This window comes from Trichechus manatus, unplaced genomic scaffold (genome assembly GCF_000243295.1).
Source record: "Trichechus manatus latirostris isolate Lorelei unplaced genomic scaffold, TriManLat1.0 scaffold00032, whole genome shotgun sequence".
Taxonomy (NCBI): Eukaryota; Metazoa; Chordata; class Mammalia; order Sirenia; family Trichechidae; genus Trichechus; species Trichechus manatus.
Genome location: NW_004443968.1, coordinates 12,957,652 through 12,980,010, shown reverse-complemented (window position 1 = coordinate 12,980,010; position 22,359 = coordinate 12,957,652). Strand labels below are relative to the sequence as shown.

Here is a 22,359-nt window from a genome sequence, read left to right as displayed (position 1 = left end):
ACCTAGTCAATAAATATAATATTCCAGTCTCAGTTCACCAACTTCAGCAGCATCATATTAGTGGCCACCTTTCCTTGACCCTGTCTTCCCTTGACTTCTCTGGATCCTCCTATATCATAATCATCCTTTGACTGGCTGCCCCTTTTTCTCAATGTGAACTTCACACAAAATTCTGCCCTCCAGCCCTCTTCTTTCCTTGGTGATTGTATCTTCTTCAAGCTTCATCTTCAACCTTTATCAAACAATTGACTTTTTTTTCCTTTAATTATCACTTCATTCAAGAGTATAGATCTGCCTCTCCAACTCTCCTTTAAACATCTTCGCTTAGAGGATCTTCCAGTACCTCACACTTAATGTCCTGAAACTGAAATTTATCAACTTTCTCTACCCTCTCCTTCCTTTCCTAAGCTTACCCCTAAAACAAACATAATAATTCTTAAAACTTGCTCTTCCTTTCTCTTTCAACTTTGACTCTTTATTTCCTTTACCCTCCCACATCCAACCAATTCCCAAGCCTCCCATACTACTTCCTAAAGATACATAATTTGTTCCTTCTGGGACCACTACCACTTGCCCTGTTCTGGCTTCGAATTTCCTTTGGCTTGTACTGTTTCTTAGTTCTCCAGTACACACCTCCAGTTTTTGTTTTCTCTAAACCGCTTTTTCATATTCCTGCTAGATTGATATCTTTACAACATCTGTAATTCATCTTTCCCAAACATCTTTAAGGGTTTCCTGCTTTCCTCAGTATAAAATCTAAATTCCTTGTCTAAGTTTAAAGGCCTTTCATATCTTACTCAAAAAACTTTTCCAGCCTTCTTTTCATGAATTCTACGTGTCTTCCCATCTGAACTACCACTTTGCTAGCTGTACCCTATGCTCTATACTTTCTTGCATGTGTGCCATGTCCAAGTTGTCGGTTTTTGTTTCTGTTTTTTTTTTGGGGGGGGTGGTCTTTCCTTGATACTCCCTTGCCGACTTTCTCTGTGTGCCTTCATCTTTCAGAGTCAATCTCAAGTGCTGCTTCCTCCTTGAAACTGGTCCCTCAGCTAGAAAGAAGTATTTTTATTCTGCCCTTAGTTACCTTTTTTTAAAGCATTTATCGCTTACTACCTTCTAATAGACATGCACATTTTTTATTTCCACAATTAGATGTCTCAAGGAGTAGAGAGTATTTATGTGTGTGTATATATACACACACACATATATATATTTTATTCATTCTCCATAATGTACAACACAATGCCTACATATAGTACTTTCTTATTAAATGCCTACTTAGTAAGTATCTGAAACATGTATAGTTTTTAAAGGTGAATTTTAGATGTTAACAAATATTTTAGTATTTAGTATGTCCACTATATTAAGCACTCAAAATTCCCTTGAAGTGCATTTAATTTAGTAGGGAGATGATATGACTATTAATGATTATATATCAAATTGAAATTAAAAATATGTTCAAAGGAAGGAGTAATTATGCCTCAGAATTGGTTGGGGAAATGCATGGCAGGGAAATTTCAAGCAGAAGTTAATTTCTTAGCAAGGTTTTGATAGATAGGGGCTCTATGTTGACTGTGATCACATGATGATTCTTTTAATTTCAGGTTGAAATGGGCATGAAGAACCATGAAATAGTTCCCTGCAGTTTGATTGCTTCTATAGCCAGCCTTAAACACGGTGGCTGTAATAAAGTTTTAAGAGAATTAGTGAAACATAAACTGATAGCTTGGGAGCATACCAAAAGTAAGTATTTCAAGGCACCACTTCTGAATTTTCGTGTGACTGGCTTCCCCAAGAGCAGGTGTTCCAAAAGGCAGAAAGTGGAAGTTGCCAGACCAATTTAAGTGCTAGACCTACAAGCGATAAAGCATACTTCTGCCATATTCTGCTGGTCACAGCAATCACAGGGCCCACCTAAATCAAAGAGGGTAGAGAAATAGGCTCCATCTCCTTATAGGGGAATAGCAAATTCGCGTTACAGAAGAGCAAGTAGGGTAGAGATACTGTTGCTGCCATCTTTGGAAAATGCAATCAGCCACAGGACTCTAGAGCAGTACTTTTCAAACCTTCTCTGGTGAAGGGAGAATGTCGTTTTTTCAACCCTTCACAGATCAGTACAAAATACAATGGAAGAATTAACTAATAAAGGGAAATAAAAAAATGACCATACAAATAATGGGTACAAATTCAAGTCAGAGGCATAAAACAAGTTGGTCAAATTGATGTAAAAATGTCTGAACTTAAACACTGTATTTCAGTTTCTGAAGTTATCTTGTCACAGACCAGTAACAAAACATTTGCAGACTGGCATCAGTCTGCAGGTCACACTTTCAGTAGCCCTACGCTAGAGAAGAAATGTAAATTGTAGGAAGGAGCCCTGGTGGCACAGTAGTTAAGCTCTCAGCTGCTAACCAAAAGGTCGGCAATTTGAACCCACCAGCTGCTCCACGAGAGAAAGATGTGGCAGTCTGCTTCTGTAAAACATTGTAGTACTGGAAACCCTATGGGGCAGTTCTGCTCTGTCCTATAGGGTCACTGTGAGTCAGAACTGACTTGGCGGCACACAACACACACATGCTGGTGGCTCAGTGGTTAAGCTCTTGGCTAATAACCGAAAGATGGGCAGTTGGAACCCACCTGTGGCTCCACAGGAGAAAGACCTGGCAACCTACTCCGGTGAAGATTTCTGCCTAGGAAACCCTCTAGGGAAGTTCTACTCTGTCCTATAGGGTCACTGTGCATCGGAATCGACTCAACGGCCCACAACAGCAACCAGAAGAAATGGGAAATTTGCAAGACTGGGTAGTTCATCTTTTTCCAGCTAAGACTTCCCATGTTTAAATTATAATTCCTTGAACTGATGTTACTTGGTGGTGCAATGTAACTAAAAAATGGTTTTTCTATCTTATTTTGTTTAGCTGTCCAGGGCTATCGGTTGACAAATGCAGGCTATGATTACCTAGCTTTGAAAACACTTTCTTCTAGACAGGTAGTTGAATCTGTTGGAAACCAGATGGGTGTTGGCAAAGAATCAGGTAAGTGCTAATAATAATATTGAAAGCATTTTCTTTGCTTTAGTGTATCTATGTCCGCTTGAAAAAGTATTCATCTTTGATTTTTCCGTATTTTCCAATCAAACAGTAAATTGAAAAATTGGTTGGAAGCAGTACACATTATGAAAGTACTCTTAGTTTAGTAGATTTTTGAAGTCCATTACTGAAAATACAGTTATACCAAGAATTAATTTTCCTCAAGTAATTGAAATCTTAGCAAATATTGCATTTTTACTTTATATCTGATAAATTGTGCATTTGTAAGTTAAAGGAAGTACTAGAAAACAGTGAATGTATTTTTGCTTCACAGCAGTGTGATCAACAAGGCAAAGATAGGTATGTGTACAGTACAGGAAAAAAGCATTCTAAAATAGCATTGAACAAATATCTGTATACTTTTTTATTCTCTATGTGGAAGACAGGAAGGAACAAAGAACAGGGAATGATTTTCTTTGTAGCATGCTGTATTACACACTGCTTTGTATGCTATATAGTTACGTTATCTAAACTGAGGAAACAAAATTAAAAGTAAAACGATTATTAGGAAGTCAACCCCAAAGAAGGTTGCTGTATTACTTCATGTGGTTTGTATGTCTTCTGTTTATAATCAGATTGTGGTGTATATTTAAGAACTAATGTAAGAGAACTAAATACAGCACCACGTGTATATATGATGCAAAGTATATGAGGTAATGAAACACCCTCTTTGGAATAGGCTTTCTGTTAATTTTTCTTACATCATCTTAACTTTGCTTTTGAGTGTAGAATGATGCATTGACTGTTGCAAATACTCCAATAATACACATAGGAGAGGCACATGATAATGAAACAAAAATTCAATTAAAAAAATTTTTAAGAAGTTCATTGCATGGCAAAACCATAATACAAGAGTATAATAAAATTAAGTCTTACTTCTCATCTCCTGTTTTTATTTCCCAAAGCTATCACTGTTTGATTTCTTACATATCCTTCTAGATATTTTTTAGGTAAATATAAGTAGTATATTTATATGTATTGAGGGTGTGTGTGTGTGTGTGTGTGTGTGTATTTACATATATATACATAACACACGCATTCACAGGAGTCTCTGCTGGGCGGTGCAAACGGTTAACACACTCAGCTGCTAACCAAAATGTTGAGAGTTGAAGTCCACTCAGAAGAAAGGCCTGACGGTCTTCTTCCAGAAAATCACCCATTGAAAACCGTATGGAGCACAGTTCTCCTCTGACACACATGGGATCACCATGAGTCACAGTTGACTTGACAGCAATTGGTTTTTATATACATTCACAGATGAGATATATGTCTTTTTGATCACAGGTGAAAGCAAATATTACCCACTATTCTACACTTTGATTTTTTTCACTTGGTAGATTCCTGATAACATTTTATATCAGCAAATATCTCTTCCTCGTATCTGGAGAGTATTAAGTTCTATGGATTCTCCATAATTTATTTTACCAGTGCAACTGTTAATGGGCTTTTAAGTAACTTCCAGTCTTTATTTTATTTTGGTAAGTAGTGATGCTGTAAATACCCCTGTACAAATGTACATATGCTAATAAATTTATAAATATATTCTTGGAAATTGAATTATTAGGACAGAAGGTATTTACATTTAAAATATTGATATACTGTGAAATTATCCTTCAAAAGTTTGTCCACATCTATAATCCCAGCAACAGTGTAAGAGAGAGCCTGTTTCTCAAAAGAAAAATAGTAGCTAAAATTCTTCATGAATACTTATAACATGTTCTAAATGTCAGTGTTACAAATAGCAACTTGTTTTGAAAGTTGGAAAGCTTATTGGAAGATCTCCATTCTGTTTACTGTAGGATCATATTCTAACAATAGTATTACTCACTGAAGTAATTGAAAAATTGAACTTCATTTTGTTGAAAGGAAGATATTATTAAATCACTTCTCTTACATAAAGACATTAAGGAATAATTTAATGTTTTCCCACTAATTGAATGATTGTTTTGACATATGGTAGACACAGTGGGCATCTTTGGAAGCAGTAACCTTTGACACAGTTCATCACTCCCTTCTTTGGCAGAGGCATTAATACATGTCAGTTTTTCATTTGGGGTTATAATTAAAATGGTGAGTGCTTGGGATATAAAGGTTTCTGCTGAATGAAAAGTATCCCTAGTTATATTAGGAAAGAAAGCATATTTGGTACAAATAAAATCAGAAAAAGCTAGGAAGTTAGAGTTGTTTCAGCTTATTGGAATAAAAGTATAATAATAATCCTTTTAAATCTTGGCTCCAGATATCTACATTGTTGCAAATGAAGAAGGACATCAATTTGCGTTAAAGCTTCACAGACTAGGAAGAACCTCCTTTCGAAATCTGAAAAACAAGCGTGATTACCATAAACACAGACATAACATGTCTTGGCTTTATTTATCTCGTCTCTCTGCCATGAAGGAATTTGCTTATATGAAGGTATTAAATAGTTTTACATTTTTCAGTTAAATAATACATGTAGCTCGAAGGACTTAATGACAAGCATCAGTTGCCCCACATCTTCCTACCACCAGTCCCAATCTCTAGAAGTGATCACTTTTAACTCTCAATTATTTCTCTTATTTATTTTCCTGGTGATTTCCTTCTATATGAAGGTATTTTTAATTGTTATAAATGCATAAAAGCAACATGTATTCCACAAAATTAATGAGATGGAGTAGCCTAAAATAATTAATAATGTAAGTGCCTCACAAATGTGTGTGAATGTGTATCTATTCAGTTTTTTCATATGTATGTCTATCTCTTAATTGAAAAAACAAGATAATTACTGTCTGTGGAAACCTTAATGTCTCAGATAGTTGACTGGTGTTTTTCTTTCACATAATGGAGTAAATGTCAGTATACAAAATGGTATATTAAAAATCTTTAGTTTGTAACCTTTCACCTTCAAAATTAATGTTGTTTTTGTTTTGTGCTGTTGAATCGATTCCAACTTATGAGTCAAAATTAATAAATTTGTTAAATATGGTTAATAATAACCAAATTAAACTGAAGAAAATCACATTGTTTTTATCATTCTATCAAGTGGGATTTATTTATCATCATTTTTCTTAATTATGGAAAATCAGTGCAGTATATCCACAGTTGTTTTTTGGGAGTTTCAATTTGGTGTCTGTTGAGTAGATTATTTTAATTTATGTGGTTAAATTTTTAGTAATCCTAGGGGGAATATTCTCGAGGTAGTATAAATAAATGATACTGTTACCATACATGTTATATATTTCTTCTCTTATAATAATAGTTCGTATCCTGTGATATTCAGTCAGTCCATAGGCAGCTTGATAAGAACTCCCAAAACTGTATTAGGTGTTTTCTTAGTGTGTTTATATGAAGGTACAAGAATGCAACCTGATTATGCTTCTTAAATACATTAGTATTTTTCTAAGAGAGAAAAAATAAGATTAAGCTATAGCTTGAAGTCCCTGGGTAGTGCAAACATGCTCAGCTACTAACCAAAAGGTTGGAGGTTCAAGTCCATCCAGAGGCACCTCAAAAGAAAGGCCTGGTGATCTACTTCCTAAAAATCAGCCACTGAAAACCTTATGGAGCACATTTCTGTTCTGGCGCACATGGGGTCACCATGACTCAATGGTAGCTAGTTTTGAGGGTTAAGATATAGCACAAGGTATTGCTAGTTGTTAATGTTATATGCTGTTCAGCTGCCCAGGCATGTTCAAAACTATCTGCGTTGAAAAGAAAAGCTTTGAAAACAAAGCAAACAAAAATTGTTGGGTGTGGGGAGTACTTCAATATCTGTCTGAAGAAGGTAGGAGGTAAGAATAGACAACTTTTTTAAATTAACCCTGTTAATCAGTAAGTATGTATTGAGTGTCAGCTGTGTGCTTATCACTGTATTAAGTACTGCCATAAGATGTGTTGGGGGAACACACCAAAGGAATAACCAATACAATAACATGAACACACATGAAACTGACAGTTTTAAAAAATTAATACATTGAGTTCAGAGAAACTTCAGGAGAGTGGAATAGTCAGTGAAGGAGATTTCATGAAGTGGTGGGAGTTGAGTGGAGGCATGAAGTATGGATATGGTTTGGCTGTAAGTAGAAGACAGTGCACTTTGCAGAGGAGCAAGTATGTGGATGTGAGATAATAATGTGGGTGTGAGCCCTCTGAATAGGTGACAGTGAGGTGACTGTCCTGACCACATGCCAGGGTGCTTATTGGAGAGAGTGTTGGTAGAAGCAGGACTGGTTAAGTAGATTAAAGAAAGTTGTGAAAACCAGAAAAATTGTTCAGATTGATATCAGTCAATATTTAAACAGTCACTGTAGTTTTTTTTTTAATGGAGAGTTGACATAAGCGTTTTAGTCTAGTATAGGTATGAAAAATAATTTAGGATTGGTGGCAAGAGCTGAAACGCTGTTGCAGTGTTGTTGTGTGCCGTCGAGTCAGTTCCTGCTGATAGCAACCCTATAGGACAGTAGAACTGCCCCATGGGGTTGCCTGGACTGAAGTCTTTAGGGAAGCAGATCACCAGGTGTTTTCTCCTGTGGAGCCACTGTTGAGTTTGAACCGCTGACCTTTCAGTTGGCAGCCAGATGCTTAACTTGCACCACCGGGGTTCATCCTGTTGCAGTCATCAGGCATAAATGACAATAGCCTGTTTTGAAATGGTGGCATTCCAGATGGCAGAGAGCATAAGTCTAAGGATGAAATAACAAAGACTTTGTGAACAATGAGCTAGAAGAAATTAAACATAGGGAAAAGTTGGACGTATGGATGATCACTGTGAGTCAAAATCAACTTGATGGCATCCAACAACAACATGAACGATCTGAAGTAACCTTTGTCTCAAACTACTACAATGTGCATGTTTGTCACGTAATAGACTTATATTACATATTATGGTCTGGAGAAAAAGGTCAGTGCTCTATGAACTAAAATGTATGATTCGTTGAAATACCTCATTTCCTAATATGTCAGAAGAGAGAGTATTTCCTAAAACATAATTTGTTTCGGTTTGAATTTTTTGAGCACACTCCAACATGTGGCAGAAACTTACAAAGTAGGAGAGGAAATATCCTAAGAGACTGTGAGGTTCTTGAGGGCTGAGACTTTTTCACACTGATTTTTGTAACCCTAGTGCAGTGCATAATATATAGTAAACGTTCAATGAATGAATGTTAAAAAAGTGAATTAAAACAAACTTTAATTTGTTTTTATGTCCAGCTTTTTCTATGTGGTGAGAAAGCCATACGTAAGTAACCATGTGTTAACTGTAATTCTATAAAGTCTTGAGTGTTTTTCTTCAGGTTGTGTGCAGGTACGTTTACTTTACTGTACTCTAAAAAATAATGACCTCTGTATTAGCTTATACCTGTTTTGCTATGTTTTAGGCATTGTATGAAAGGAAATTTCCAGTTCCAAAGCCAATTGATTACAATCGCCACGCAGTGGTTATGGAACTCGTGAATGGCTATCCTTTGTAAGTATTTGTTATTCTTGAAACCATGGATCTCAACAAATTTAAGTTTCATTTTTCAAAAATAATTTTTTTTTTTTTAATTAAATAGAATATTATTCCTGGAAGGTTAGACATTGATTAAAAGAGTGACTCAAGGGCAAATTGAAAATTCATTTTCATTCTGACAGTTTGGGTTTTGGAATCTGTATTAGTATCCTAGGGCCGCTGTAACAAAATACCACAAGCTGGATGGCTTATAAGAACAGAGATTTATTCTCTCATAGTCCTGGAGACTAGAAGTCCAAATCACTATGTCTGTCAGACCATACTCCCGCCAAAGTCTAGGAGAAGATTCTTTCTTGTCTTTCCCAGCTTCTGGTTGCCACCGGCAATCCTTGGCTCAGATTGAATTAGGACCCATGCTCCTGCAGTGCAGTATGACCTCATGTTAACTTATAACATCTTCAGAGACCTAATTCCAAACAAGGTCTTGTTCATAGGTACCAGGTGTTGGGACTTCACCATATCTTTTTGGGGATACAAAAGAGTCGTATTATGTGCCAGCTACTCCTTAGGCTCAGCAGTGAACAAAACAAAGTTCTTGGCCTCATGGAAGGAGACATGCAGTAAGTAACTAATCAAGGAAATATATGATATATCAGATGGTAATAAGTGTTATGGATAAAAATACAGCAGGGTAAAGAGGATAGGAAGTGCTGAGATTGGGGTAGGAGGCTGCAATTTTACATAGGGCTGTCTAGCAAAGTCTCATTGATTAGGTGACTTTTGAGCAGAAACCTAAAAGAAGTGAGGGAAGAAACCAAGCAATATCTAAGAAAATGTTTCAGAAAGAGGGAACAAGCATATAGGCCCTGAGGTGGAAGCATCCTCAATGTTCAGGGAACAGCGAGAAAGCCAATGTGGCTAGAGCTGAGTAAAGAGGGAACTTGAAAGTGGTGAGAACAGAGAGGTAACAGGTGACCAGATCATTTAAGACTTGTAGGCTATTGTAAGGACTTTTTTATTTTGATTGAGATGGGAAGCCATTGGGGGGTTTTGAGCAGAGAAGAGATGTGATCTGACAAATGTGGTAACAGGATCATGCTGACCGCTATATCGAGAACAGACTAAAGGGAGATAAGGACGGAGTTAGGAGGACAAATTAAGAGATCATTGTAATAATCCAGGCAAGAGATGAAAGTGATTCAAATCAGAGTGATAGCCATGAAAGTGATGAAAAATATTCAGATTCTTACATATTTTGCAGGTTGAATCAACAGGATTTGTTTGAGATTGGATATGGATGTAAAGGAAGGGCGAGCCAAGGTTTTTGGCCTGAATAACTGATTAATTGGAAGGATAAAGTCACCATTTACAGAAATGAGGAAGATTGCAGGAAGAGCAGTTTGGAGTTTGAGGGTGGAGCGGAATCAAAGATTCAGTTTTAGACTTGCCAAGTTTGAGATGCCTAGGAGTTTAGGGTAGAAGTCTAGGTTGAAATTGATGTGTGTGTGGTATTTAAAGCCAAGAGCCTGGATGAGATCACCAAGAGTGGTTCTAAGTAAGAAAAGATGAGAGGTCCTGGGCTTGGGTTTGAGCCGTGAGGAACTTCAAATTTTAGAGGTTAGGTGGTCTCAGTGGACATCTAGCTCAATTGGCATAACATAGTCTATAAAGAAAATGTTCTACATCCAACTGTGGTGAGTATCAACTGGAGTCTTAGGAGCCTGCGAACGGCCATCTAAGATACACCTACTAGTCTCATACCAGCTGGAGCAAAGGAGAATGAAGAAGACCAAAGATACAAAGGAAAGATTAGTCCACAGGACTAATGGACCACAACTACTTCCACCAAACTGAGCCTAGAACAACTAGATGGTGCCCGGTTACCACCACCGACTGCTCTAGCAGGGATCACAGTAGAGGGTCCCAGACAGAGCAGAAGAAAAATGTAGAACAAAATTCAAATTCACCAAAAAAAAAAAAAAAAAAAACAGGCTTGCTGGTCTGACAGAGACTGGAGAACCTGACAGTACGGCCCCCAGACACACTTTTAACTCATACTGAAGTCACTCTTGAGGTTCACCCTCCAGTGAAGGATTAGACAGGTCTATAAGGCCAACAGTAACACACAGGAGGGTCATGCTGCATAGTTCAATCATGTATACAAGACTAACGGGCACACCAGCCAAAAAGCAAAGATGAGAAGGCAGGAAAGGACAGGAAAATTGGAGGGGTGGAAACAGGGAAGCCGGGGTGGAGAAAGGGAGAACACTGACACATCATGTTATTGGCAACCAGTGTCACAAAACAATTTGTGTATTAACTGTTCAATGAGAAATTAATTTGCTCTATAAACTTTCACCTAAATCACAATTAAAAAAAAAAAAGGTCAGGGAGAAGATGAAGAACTAGCAAAAGAGACTTAAGAAGCAATGATCAGTGAGGAAGGAGAAGAACCAAGAGTATGATGTCCCAGAAGTTAAGGGGAAAAAAGTATTTCAACAAGGTAATGAAAAAGTCAACTGACAGACAAAATGTGATGAAGACAGATTTGACCATTGGGCTTAGCAACATGGAAGTCATTGGTAGTCTTGACAAGAGCTATTTCATTGGAGTGAGGTGGACAAATGGCTGTTTGAAATGGGTGCATTGGAGAGTGGGAGGAAAGCAGTTGGAGAAAACACCTCAGTGGAACTGCCCCATAGGATTTCCAAGGGGCACATGGTGGATTTGAACTGCCGACCTTTTGGTTAGCAGCTGTATCACTTAACCACTGTGCCATCAGGGCTGCAGAAGCTCCATAGGCACATCTGTGGAAGCTTCATAGATAACATTCAGACTCCCTGAGGGACCAAATTACTGGACTAAGGGCTATGGGGACCGGGGACCATGGTCTCAGGGAACATCTAGCTCAATTGGCATAACATAGTTTAGAATGAAAATGTTCTACATTCTGCTTTGGTGAGTAGCATCTGGGGTCCTAAAAGCTTGTGAGTGGCCATCAAAGATACTTCACTGATTTCACCCTGTCAGGAACAAGGGAGAATGAAGAAAACTAAAGACACAAGGGCAAGATTAGTCCAAAGGACTAATGGACCACAACTACCGCAGCCTCCACCAGACTGAGACCACCACAACTAGATGGTGCCTGGCTACCACCACTGACTGCTCTGACAGGGATCACAATAGAGGGCCCCAGACAGACCTGGAAAAAAATGTAGAACAAAATTCTAACTCACAAAAAAAGACCAAACTTACTGGCCTGACAGAGACTGGAGAAACCCTGAGAGTATGGCCCCCAGACACCCTTTTAGCTCAGTAATGAAGTCACTCCTGTGGTTCACCGTTCAGCCAAAGATTATACAGCCCCATAAAGCAAAACAAGACTAATAGGCACACCAGCCCAGGGGCAAGGACTAGAAGGAAGGAGGGGACAGGAAAGCTGGTAATAGGGAATCCAAGGTCGAGAAGGGGAGAGTGTTGACATGTCATGGGGTTGGTAACCAATGTCACAAAATAATGTGTGCTAGTTGTTTAATGAGAAGCTAGTTCTGTAAACCTTCATCTGAAGTACGGTAGTAAAAAATAATGAAAATAAAGTGCAAACTATTTTTTTCAAAAAAAATAAATTGGAGAAAGCACATGTAGACAGTTTGGCTGTAAAGAAGGTCAAAAAAAGAAGGAAGGAGCCCTGGTGGTGCAACGGTTAAGCACTCAACTGCTAACCAAAAGGTTAGTGGTTCAAATCCACACAGTGGCTCTGCAGGAGAAAGACCTGGTGATCTGTTTCCATAAAGATTACAACCAAGAAAACCTTATGAGGCAGTTCTACTCTGTCACATGGGGTCACTATGAGTTGGAATCGACTTGAGGGTATGACTTTTGTCTTTAATAGATATGAGATGTTATGTCTGTATGCTAATGGGAATGAGGAGTGAACTGTGTTGGAGAGAAGGGAATGGCAGTGGTTGCTGGGGCAGTACTTTTGAACAGGTGAGAAAAGATGATAGATAGTGCCCTGGGATGGAGCGGGGGATTTGACTTCAGGAGCAGAGATAGTTCATCGAGTGTGTGAATCTCATAGGTTTGTATTGGAGACTTAAAGCAGATGTTCTTCTTTTGATAACTTGTCAAGAAATTTAAAACTTCCTTGACCTAAGAAATATATACTTCATTTTCATAGCATATTTTATTTTTGAGGGGATTACAAGCAAGGAAATTCATGTAGATGAACCTAGCCAATTACTTAATGGTAAGTTTCACATAATACCTGCTGCATTATCCTGCTTAATGGAATTTCAGTAAGTGAATTATCGATTCATGTATGTGCATGTGTTGGTATATATTTATGTATGCTCTGTTCTAAAAAGTTTTTGAGTCATCTAGGTTGATGAGCCCAATCTTTGCCTTTTAAAAAAATAATGTAATTTTTTTTTTCTCTTACTATATATTAAACATTGTGTGTGAACTTTTCCTCTCTGGATGATAGGATAATGAGAAGTTTTTGTTTTCTTGATACTTTTCTGCAGTTTTTATATGTTAAGTCACACACACACATACTTTCATTTAAATCATTAATAGGTACAGATAACCTTCTTCATAACTTAAAATACTTTTAGATGTCAGATACACCATGTTGAAGATCCTGCATCGGTATATAATGAAGCTATGGAACTGATTGTCAAACTTGGAAGTCATGGGCTAATTCATGGCGATTTCAATGAATTCAATCTCATTTTGGATAAAGATGACCACATCACCATGATTGATTTTCCACAGATGGTTTCAACTTCTCATCCCAATGCTGAATGGTATGTGCTAAAATTATTTTATTATGACTGTGGCTGTGTTTATGTGTGTTGTTATTGTGGTTAGGTGCTGTCGCGTCAGTTTTGGCTCAACAACCCTATGTACAACAGAACCAAACACTGCCCAGTCCTGCACCATCCTCACAATCGTTATTATGCTTGAGCCCATTGTTGCAGCCACTGTGTCAGTCTATCTCTTTGAGGGTCTTCCTCTTTTTCACTGACCCTCTACCATGTATGATGTCCTTCTCCAGGGATTGGTCCCTCCTAATAACATCTCCAAAGTATGTGAGACAAAGTCTTGCCATCCTCTCATGTAAGAAGCATTTGGCTGTACTTTTTCCAAGACAGATTTTTTCCTTTTTCTGGCAGTTCATGGTATATTCAGTATTCTTCACCAATACCATATTTCAAATACATCAGTTTTTCTTTGGCCTTCTTAATTAATTGTCCAGCTTTTGCATGCATATGAGGCGATTGAAAATACCATGGCTTGGGTCAGGCACGCTTGAGTCCTCAAGGTGATGTCTTTGCATTTTAATACTTGAAAGCGGTCTTTTGCAGCACATTTGCACAGTGCAATACACTGTTTGATTTCTTGACTGCTACTTCCATGGGCGTTGATGGTGGATCCAAGTAAAATGAAATCCTTGGCAGCTTCAGTCTTTTCTGTGTTTATCATGATGTTGCTTATTGGTCCAGTTGTGAGGATTTTTGTCTTCTTTATATTAAGATGTACTCCATACTGAAGGCTGTAGTCTTTGATCTTCATCAATAAGTGCTTCAGGTCCTCTTTGCTTTCAGCAAGCAAGGTTATGTCATCTGCATATTGCAGGTGATTTAATGAGTCCTCCTTCAGTCCTGATGCCACATTTTTCATATAGTCCAGATTCTCGGATTATTTGCTCAGCATACAAATTGAATAAATATGGTGAAAGGATAAAACTCTGATGCACATCTTTCCTGAAATTAAACCACGCAGTGTCCTCCTTTCTGTTTGAATGACAACCTCTTGGTCTATGTACAGGGTCTGCATGAGCACAATTAAGTGTTCTAGAATTCCCATTCTTGACAATGTTATCCATAATTTGTTATAATCCACACAGTCGAATGCTTTTGTGTAGTCATTAAAACACAGGTAGACATTCTGGTATTTATGTGTGGACTGCCAGAAGAAGGAACAAATCTGTCTTGGAGGAAATACAGCCAGAATGCTCATTAGAAGCAAGGATGGCGAGACTTCATCTCACATACTTTGGACGTGTTACCAGGGGGGACCAGTTCCTGGAGAAGGACATCATGCTTGGTACAGTAGAGAGTCATCAAAAAAGAAGACCCTCAACGAGATGGATTGACACAGTGGCTTCAACAGTAGGATCAAGCATAACGATTGTGAGGATGGCGCAGGACCGGGCAGTGTTTCATTCTGTTGTACGCAGGGTCGCTATGAGTCAGAACCTACTCGACAGCACCTAACAACATATGTATTAGAACCATTTTCTATTCATGATTTTTCTGTTTTGTGATAACAATTTGGGTCAGTAACTGGTTTGAAGTGGCTGATGAGAATGGTAAAAAAATTTGTTTTTTTATTAGAGGATATCAAATTACTAGAATTATACCGCTAAGAGAATCTTTATTACTTCTCAATATTATTTAAAAACATATACTTTGATCCAGGTTTTGAAACCTATACATTAAGCTTATGCTGTGTATTGGAATGCTGAAGACATTGGGTGCTTTGTAAACCACATTGAAGAATTTGAATAAAAGTCTCAGTTTTAGGCTAGACTTAGTTGCCAGACCAATGAGAATATCTCTCATGTCACTTTTAGTTTTTATTGTATTATTAGGAAATAATTCATGTAAAGCCGCCTCCCTGGCACAGGGCAGAATCACTTTATATTTTGCAATAATCATATTCTTCACATTACTTAACCACTTAAACCAGCCAAGTTGTGAAATATGACCTTTTCCTTTATTTGCTTGTATTTCATAATGCAGTTGAGTGTAATCAACCTAAGTGTAAGTGTTTTTTTCCCTTCTGTTCCAGTTATAATGAGAAACTTCTTTTTCCTAATGTAACAACTGGTGTTACATAAAAGAGTATCTTTGTTCTTGCATAGTTTGAGCCTGAAACCAGCTTGTGTTAAGTGAATATTGTCTTCCTACTGGTTTTCATTAGGAAATGTCTATACTTATGCTAGAGAAAGGTCATTGAGACACAAATTTAAAAAATATTTCCAACAAAACAGTACTATTAGATTAATGCCTGGTACTTGGGCAGTCAGTATATCTTTGTATGATGACTAATCACCATTTTTATTAATGTAGAGTAATGTAGTCACACAATAAAGGAACATCTGGGAATCACCAGCATTAGAGAAGGGAATGATGACAGATTAACACATGCCATGTTTAGGCTACCTTGTTCTATGGGGTGATGTTGTGATTAATTTGAAATTTTATGGACAAGTACTGGGTAAAGGAATTATACCAGTTTTATTTTCTAGTAAGGCTATGTGAACATATATAAAAAGATCATTTTAAAATAATTTATTAAGATATTTTTCCCACTGCATCAGCCTGAGACCAGAAGAACTAGATGGTGCCCAGCTACCACCAGTGACCACCCTGACAGGGAACACAACAGACAGTCCCTGACAGAGCAGGAGAAAAGTGGAGTGCAGAACTCAAATTCTAGTAAAAAGACTAGACTTAACGGTTTGATTGAGACTGGAGGGATCCCGGAAGACATGGCCCCCAGACTCTCTGTTAGCCCCAAACTAAAACCATTCCCGAGGCCAACTCTTCAGACAAAGATTAGACTGGACTATGGGACATAAAATGATACTCGTGAAGAGTGTGCCTCTTAGCTCAAGTAGATACAGGAGACTAAATGGGCAGCTCCTGTCCAGAGGCGAGATGAGAAGGCAGAGAGGGTCAGGAGCTGGTTAAATGGACACGGGAAGTCCGGGGTGGAAAGGAGGAGTGTGCTGTCACAGTATAGGGAGAGCAACTAAGGTCACATATCAATGTATGTATAAATTTTTGTATGAGGGACTAATTTGAATTGTAAACTTTCACTTAAAGTACAACAATTAAAAAAAAAAGATATTTTCCCCAGGATGCCCTGAGAAGAAAGAATGGTGGTATTGCCTTCCTGTTTCCAAACTTCATCTTTCTCTAAAATAATCAGTTAAAATTCAAGGAAATGGTCAATTCCATATCACCCTATCCTTAATTCTCCCTTATCTGAGACTCTTCTGGAGAATTCAATCAGTTTTTGCCGCTTCATGAGGACCTAAAAAGCAACCTGATATTCTACTCTTTGTCCAGATTAACAAATCTTCAGATCATTATTTGTAAGCCACATCATTATTTATCTCTGTGAGTGTTATGGTGTATTAGCAATGGAAAATACAGCTACACAACCATAATTCAGTAGTCCCCAAACTTTTCCTTAGGAAACACTAATCTATTTTTATCTTCAGCTTTCCCGGTTGGCTAGGGATTCTAGTGAGCGTTGCTGATGGGAAGCATAGCCAGACAGACTGGTGACTAAAGAGGACAGGTGGGAAGCGCAGACCTCTACTCTTCTTTCTTGGGGTTCTCCCTTACTTTATATTCCCTTAGTACATTTCTTCACGAGAAAACCTTGAGTTTTCTAACCATAGGAACGTATTATTCTGACAGCTTATGTTCCTTGTGATTAGCTCTGTTTTTAGTTTTTTTGAACACTGGCAACTGATTTGTATCTTTCTTTTCCTTTTGCGTAACATCTTTTTCTCCTTCGTGTAAGGAATAGACGTATCATAGCAAATAATAAGGATATTGTCATTGACTAATAAGGAAAAAGATGAGCAACAAAGGCTGTATCAAAAATGCATCTTGCTTTTGCAGGTATTTTGACAGAGATGTTAAATGCATTAGAGATTTCTTCATAAAACGTTTCAGCTATGAAAGTGAGCTTTATCCAACCTTTCGTGATATCAGGTTTGTACTCTGCATTGCTTTAATAGGACTCTGTTTAAATATCTGATTTATTTCATTCTAAAAGTTAATGCTTTCATGTAAAAATTTTCAAATAGTGGCCTTTGATAATTATAGTCATTGTTGAGTATCATTGCTGTATAGTACGTAACTTAAAATTCAAAAATAAACGAGTTTTGGGGAGGAACATACCTAGTTTCTTATGAATTAAGAACTTTTTTTCTGGGTCTATGTGAATAACCCATTTGTAAGGAATCAAACCAAATGTGTACAGAGTTTGTATTTTTTCTTTATTCAGAACAGCAGCTATTGTAATTGATTCATGGAACAAAATTATTACGCACATTCTCAAAGCCTGATTTTCTCATTTATTTTATACACTTAGGTAAGATAGTGCTTTCTGATTTGGATGGTTCACATAATTTAAAAGAAGAAAAATCTTACGAATCAATAGTCCCCTTTGAAAGTTAATTGATTAAGTCAATAAATATCAATTGTAGTTTCTGTAACATTTCTATTGAAAATCTGTTGCTTTTCATAGTTGTTTTATTCTTAAAATGACAGCCAGCATGTATCTTTTACGTTTGTGTACTTAAGTAATCTAAGTGTTATACATTTTAGGCAAAGAAAAATTTTTAAAATGTATATGCTGTTAAACTAATTTGAGAATCATAATTTATCAGGATAATAGTTTAAATATTTATCCATGTCAAATGATTTTTCCCCCCGTCTTTCAATGCTTGAAATTCTTTTTTTCCTAGGAGAGAGGACTCTCTTGATGTAGAGGTTTCTGCCAGTGGCTACACAAAGGAAATGCAGGCAGATGATGAACTGCTTCATCCAGTAGGTCCAGATGATAAAAATATTGAAGCAGTAGAAGGATCTGAATTCTCATTTTCTGATGAAGAGGTGTCAGAAAAAGCAAAGGTTTGTAGGTCAGAAAATGAAAGTGATGGAGACCCTGGAGATGAATCAGATGGCTGCTGTTACACGTCACCTGGAAACCTTGAACAAGTGATGGAAGACGGTCTATCAGAGGAAAGTGCTGATGCACACAGTTTTGAAATGACTGAATTCAGTCAAGCTTTAGATGAAATAAAAGGGCAGGTTGGTGAAAACAATTCTGTAACTGAGTTTTCTAAGGAGAAAAACAAAACTGAAAACGGCACCAGACAAGATAGTCAGACGGGTCAGGAAGGAATCCCTGCTGGCTCGGAGGAATATGAAGACGAATGCCCTCATCTGATTGCCTTGTCGTCATTAAACAAAGAATTCAGGCCTTTCAGGTATAGATTTCTGTTGATTGATTTTTTTTTTACTTTCATCTTGAAACCAGTACTTTTCTCAATTCTGGTAAAGAGTATTTTTTCAAATGGTGTGACAGCATTATATTCAGCCACCATTGTATAAAAGGAAAGCAAATAACCTTTTTGATGTTAAAATTCCTCCTTTACAATTGACATGATTCTTAACAGCCTATTCTTTCAAAATACAAACTGCAGACTTTCAAAGAATTAATAAAGGTCTCTTGATAAATTGATAAGGTTTTAAGATGGATGAATTGTTTTTCACCTATTTTCATAATCTAATGTGTATTTGATTTATATGTTAGGTGCTGTCAAGTCGGTTCCAACTCATAGCAACCCTGTGTACAACAGAATGAAATATTGCCCAGTCCTGTGCCATCCTCACAGTCGTTATTATGCTTGAGCCCATTGTTGGCAGCCACTGTGTCAGTCAATCTCCTTTAGGGTCTTCCTCTTTTTCACTTACCCTGTACTTTACCAAGCATGATGTCCTTCTCCAGGAACTGGCCCCTCCCAGTAACATGTGCAAAGTACAGGAGACGAAGTCTTGCCATCCTTGCTTCTAATGAGCATCCTGGCTGTACTTCTTCCAAGACAGACTTATATATAGGTCAATAAACATACAGTAAATATGTTCTCTACATAGAATATTTACTTGCAGTGAATTTACTCTGGTACATTGAACCTTCTGTCCTTATCTGTTCGTGTGCAGTTAAAATTACATAATGGTATTATGTTGCTTTCTTTTAAGATTTTTTTTTTTTTGGCAGATATTAATGAGACTCACCTTAGATTAGCAAAAGATCTAACATTTGACTTTTAGATTTGGTATAGCTTGTTCAGAATCAAACAACTATAGCTTAATACAGTTTTATTTATTTCAGAATAGTAACATGACAAAATTAGATGAGTGGTACATTTATTAGTGTTTTATTTACATCCCTGGGCTGCTTTTATCTTTACAGTTTTGTTATGAAGCAAAGCATGAGAATTTTGTTCCTTTTTTATATAGCTCTGTATCTTGAGTCTCAGGGCTACTAGCATTTAAATAATAAACAGGTAAAATTAAAGTAGAACCTTAACAGAAAGAAGTGAAGGGTGACAGTGGTTCAGGATTTTGAGTAAGTGATAGAAGAAAACCTACATAGGATTAAAAAGTCTTCTAAACACAGAATAGAAGTAGTGATTTGTTCTCACTCTTAACACATGCTGGGCAAGATTTTTACTATTCAAAGTAAAAAACTCGTTGCTGATTCTGACTCATAGCACCCTATAGGACAGAATAGAACTACCCCATAGGGTTTCCAAGACTGTAGTCTCTACAGAAGCAGACTGCCACATCTGTCTCCCTTGGAACAGCTGGTGGGTTCAAACTGCTGATCTTTCGGTTAGCAGTGGAGCACTTAGCCACTGCACCACCAGTAGAAACATAAAATAACGGATGTTTCTGAAAAATAAGTTCTACTAAGAATTAACATTGTCTGAGTTTCTTATATATGCGTTGAAACTGAGCAGTGTGAAAAACTGGTAAGGCAGTTTCCATAATTGCAGTTTTTTCTGCCTTAGCAGAGCGGACTCTGTATGGAGTACTAGCTCAGTTCCCATTACACTCTACTGTTTGGGAAAGTGACAAGAAATGTCTCAGAGACGTAGATTGTGAGAGGCAAATTTGTACAGTTCTGAGAAAGAAGAGGAGAGGATTAGTAGAACATTACTGGTTCAAAATTTTGATTGTGACAATAACTCTCAGTAAGCTGAAAAATAAAAATTGTAATATATTGGGCTGAATTGTGGCTGGTTTTACCTTCCCAGAAATTTTAAATATATTGATATTTCTGAGGTATTTTATCTTTAAGTTTTATTGTCATGTAAGGAATAATGTAAAGGAATTTAGTCAAGCATAACTAATTACAGTATAAAAATATTAGGTAAATTATTATGTGTCTTTTTCTTTTTTTTTCTTTTTAACTTTAGAGATGAAGAAAATATGGGACATGTTACTCAATATAGAACAAGAACTCTGAGTGTTACTTCTGCAGGCAGTGTTGTAAGCTGTTCAACAATTCCCCTGGTAACTATTCATCTAACATTCACCAAATGCTTGTTAGGTTACTACTGAGAACAGATTACTGCGCAAAGTCACTGTCAGGATTATAAGGCCATTTGGACTTCACATGTTAATAGTATAAAATTATGACAGGTACAGATTTAATATAAGAGAGCGGGTTCACTTTTAGCTGGAATGATTAAACTTCTAGGGGAAAAATCAGCATGTAAGTTAGCTTGAACTAGAAGAATAAAATCACAGAAATTTAATCGAAGAGGGGACTTTATAGATTCTCATGTGGTCTAGTCTTGCTTTTTAATGATAAGGAAATTGAGGCCAAAATAGGTTACATGACTTTGCTTAAAGTTACACAGCTAGTGACAATGCTGGGACTGAAGTGTTGAAGATGCATCACCTGTACTAGCTAGTTCTTAAATTTTGAAGGAGAAAAATAGAAGACAATTTTAAAATATTTCTTGGAATCTCAAGATTTTATTGATTTAGCAGTATCCAAAGAAAGTTTACAAGGGACATTTTCTGGGCAGGATAATGAGCACAAATAGTCCAGCTCTGCTAAGGAGCTTTGCTGCCTGCCAGCCTTCTCTCAGAGCTACCCAGGAGGGAGAACCAGTTTGTTTCCTGTGTATATTTTAAAGAGAGCGATATGGCTCTTTCTTAGATGATTTTAGAGAGACCACGTTCCCTGGAGCAATGCCATTCTCACTGGCCTCTGGAGGCATTGTCACTCCTGTTCTCTGACATCAGTATTATGAAGATGTGTCACTCTTACTTGCCATTTAGGAACAACATGAGTTTCTAAATATCATAATTCTTCTGACGAGTGGCACAAGGCTGTTCTTGGTTTTCTTAGGAAGTTACTTTCCTGAGTCCTTTTGGCAGTCATCAAAGAAGACTTACTGCAAGCCTACAGCACCCACATTATTTCCTAGTCTTATTTCTGGATTCGGCAGTGTTTTTAAAAGTTTACTTTCATTTTAAGCTTTTGAAAAAAATTCTGTCCAACACTAAGAAAGAGCAACATAGTAATTTTCAGTTTTTTTCATAAATTAAAATCACACAACTGGTGTAGTAGCTTTTTCCTCCTGCTCAATGTATTAAATTGAGTATCACTGAACCCAGTTTTTAGTTAAAACTTCACTTAAAATGAGCAAAAGAAGAAAATCATTATAGAAAGTAGAAGGAGGAAATAAAATGATTAGATAATCAACACAATACACCACATCAATAGAACAAAGGAAAAGAACCATGTGATCATCTCTGTTGATGCAGAAAAGACATTTGATAAAATCCAACATCCTTTCTTGATGAAAACCCTCACCAAGATAGGAATAGAAGAGAAAGTCCTCAAAATAATTAAGGGCATCATTGAAAAACCAAACAGACAACATTATACTTGACAAAGATTGAGAGCTACTGAAATCGGGAACAAGACAACAATGCCTATTCTCATTATTCCTATTCAATAATGTATTGGAAGTCCTAGCCAGAGCACTAAAACAAGAAAAATAAAGGTATATGAATCAAAAAGGAAGTAAAATTATCTCTATTCACTGATGATATGATCCTGTATATAGAAAGCCCCAAAGAATTCACAAGAAGAGGAATTTAGCAAAGTTGCAGGGTACAAGGTCAACAAACAAAATTCAGTTTGATTTCTATATACCAGCGA

At 37.1% G+C, this 22,359-nt stretch overlaps 1 protein-coding gene across 1 annotated transcript in view; it reads left to right on the top strand.

The window, feature by feature from the left end:
- Nucleotides 1–22,359, top strand: part of RIOK2 (RIO kinase 2) — a 30,107-nt gene that overhangs the window by 5,192 nt on the left and 2,556 nt on the right. Inside the window, exons 2-9 of the mRNA XM_004375046.2 lie at nt 1,605–1,743; nt 2,919–3,035; nt 5,329–5,504; nt 8,444–8,532; nt 13,134–13,325; nt 17,226–17,318; nt 18,077–18,601; nt 20,597–20,693. Coding sequence (XP_004375103.1) covers nt 1,605–1,743; nt 2,919–3,035; nt 5,329–5,504; nt 8,444–8,532; nt 13,134–13,325; nt 17,226–17,318; nt 18,077–18,601; nt 20,597–20,693 — 1,428 coding nt within the window. The remainder of the gene's footprint in view (nt 1–1,604; nt 1,744–2,918; nt 3,036–5,328; nt 5,505–8,443; nt 8,533–13,133; nt 13,326–17,225; nt 17,319–18,076; nt 18,602–20,596; nt 20,694–22,359) is intronic.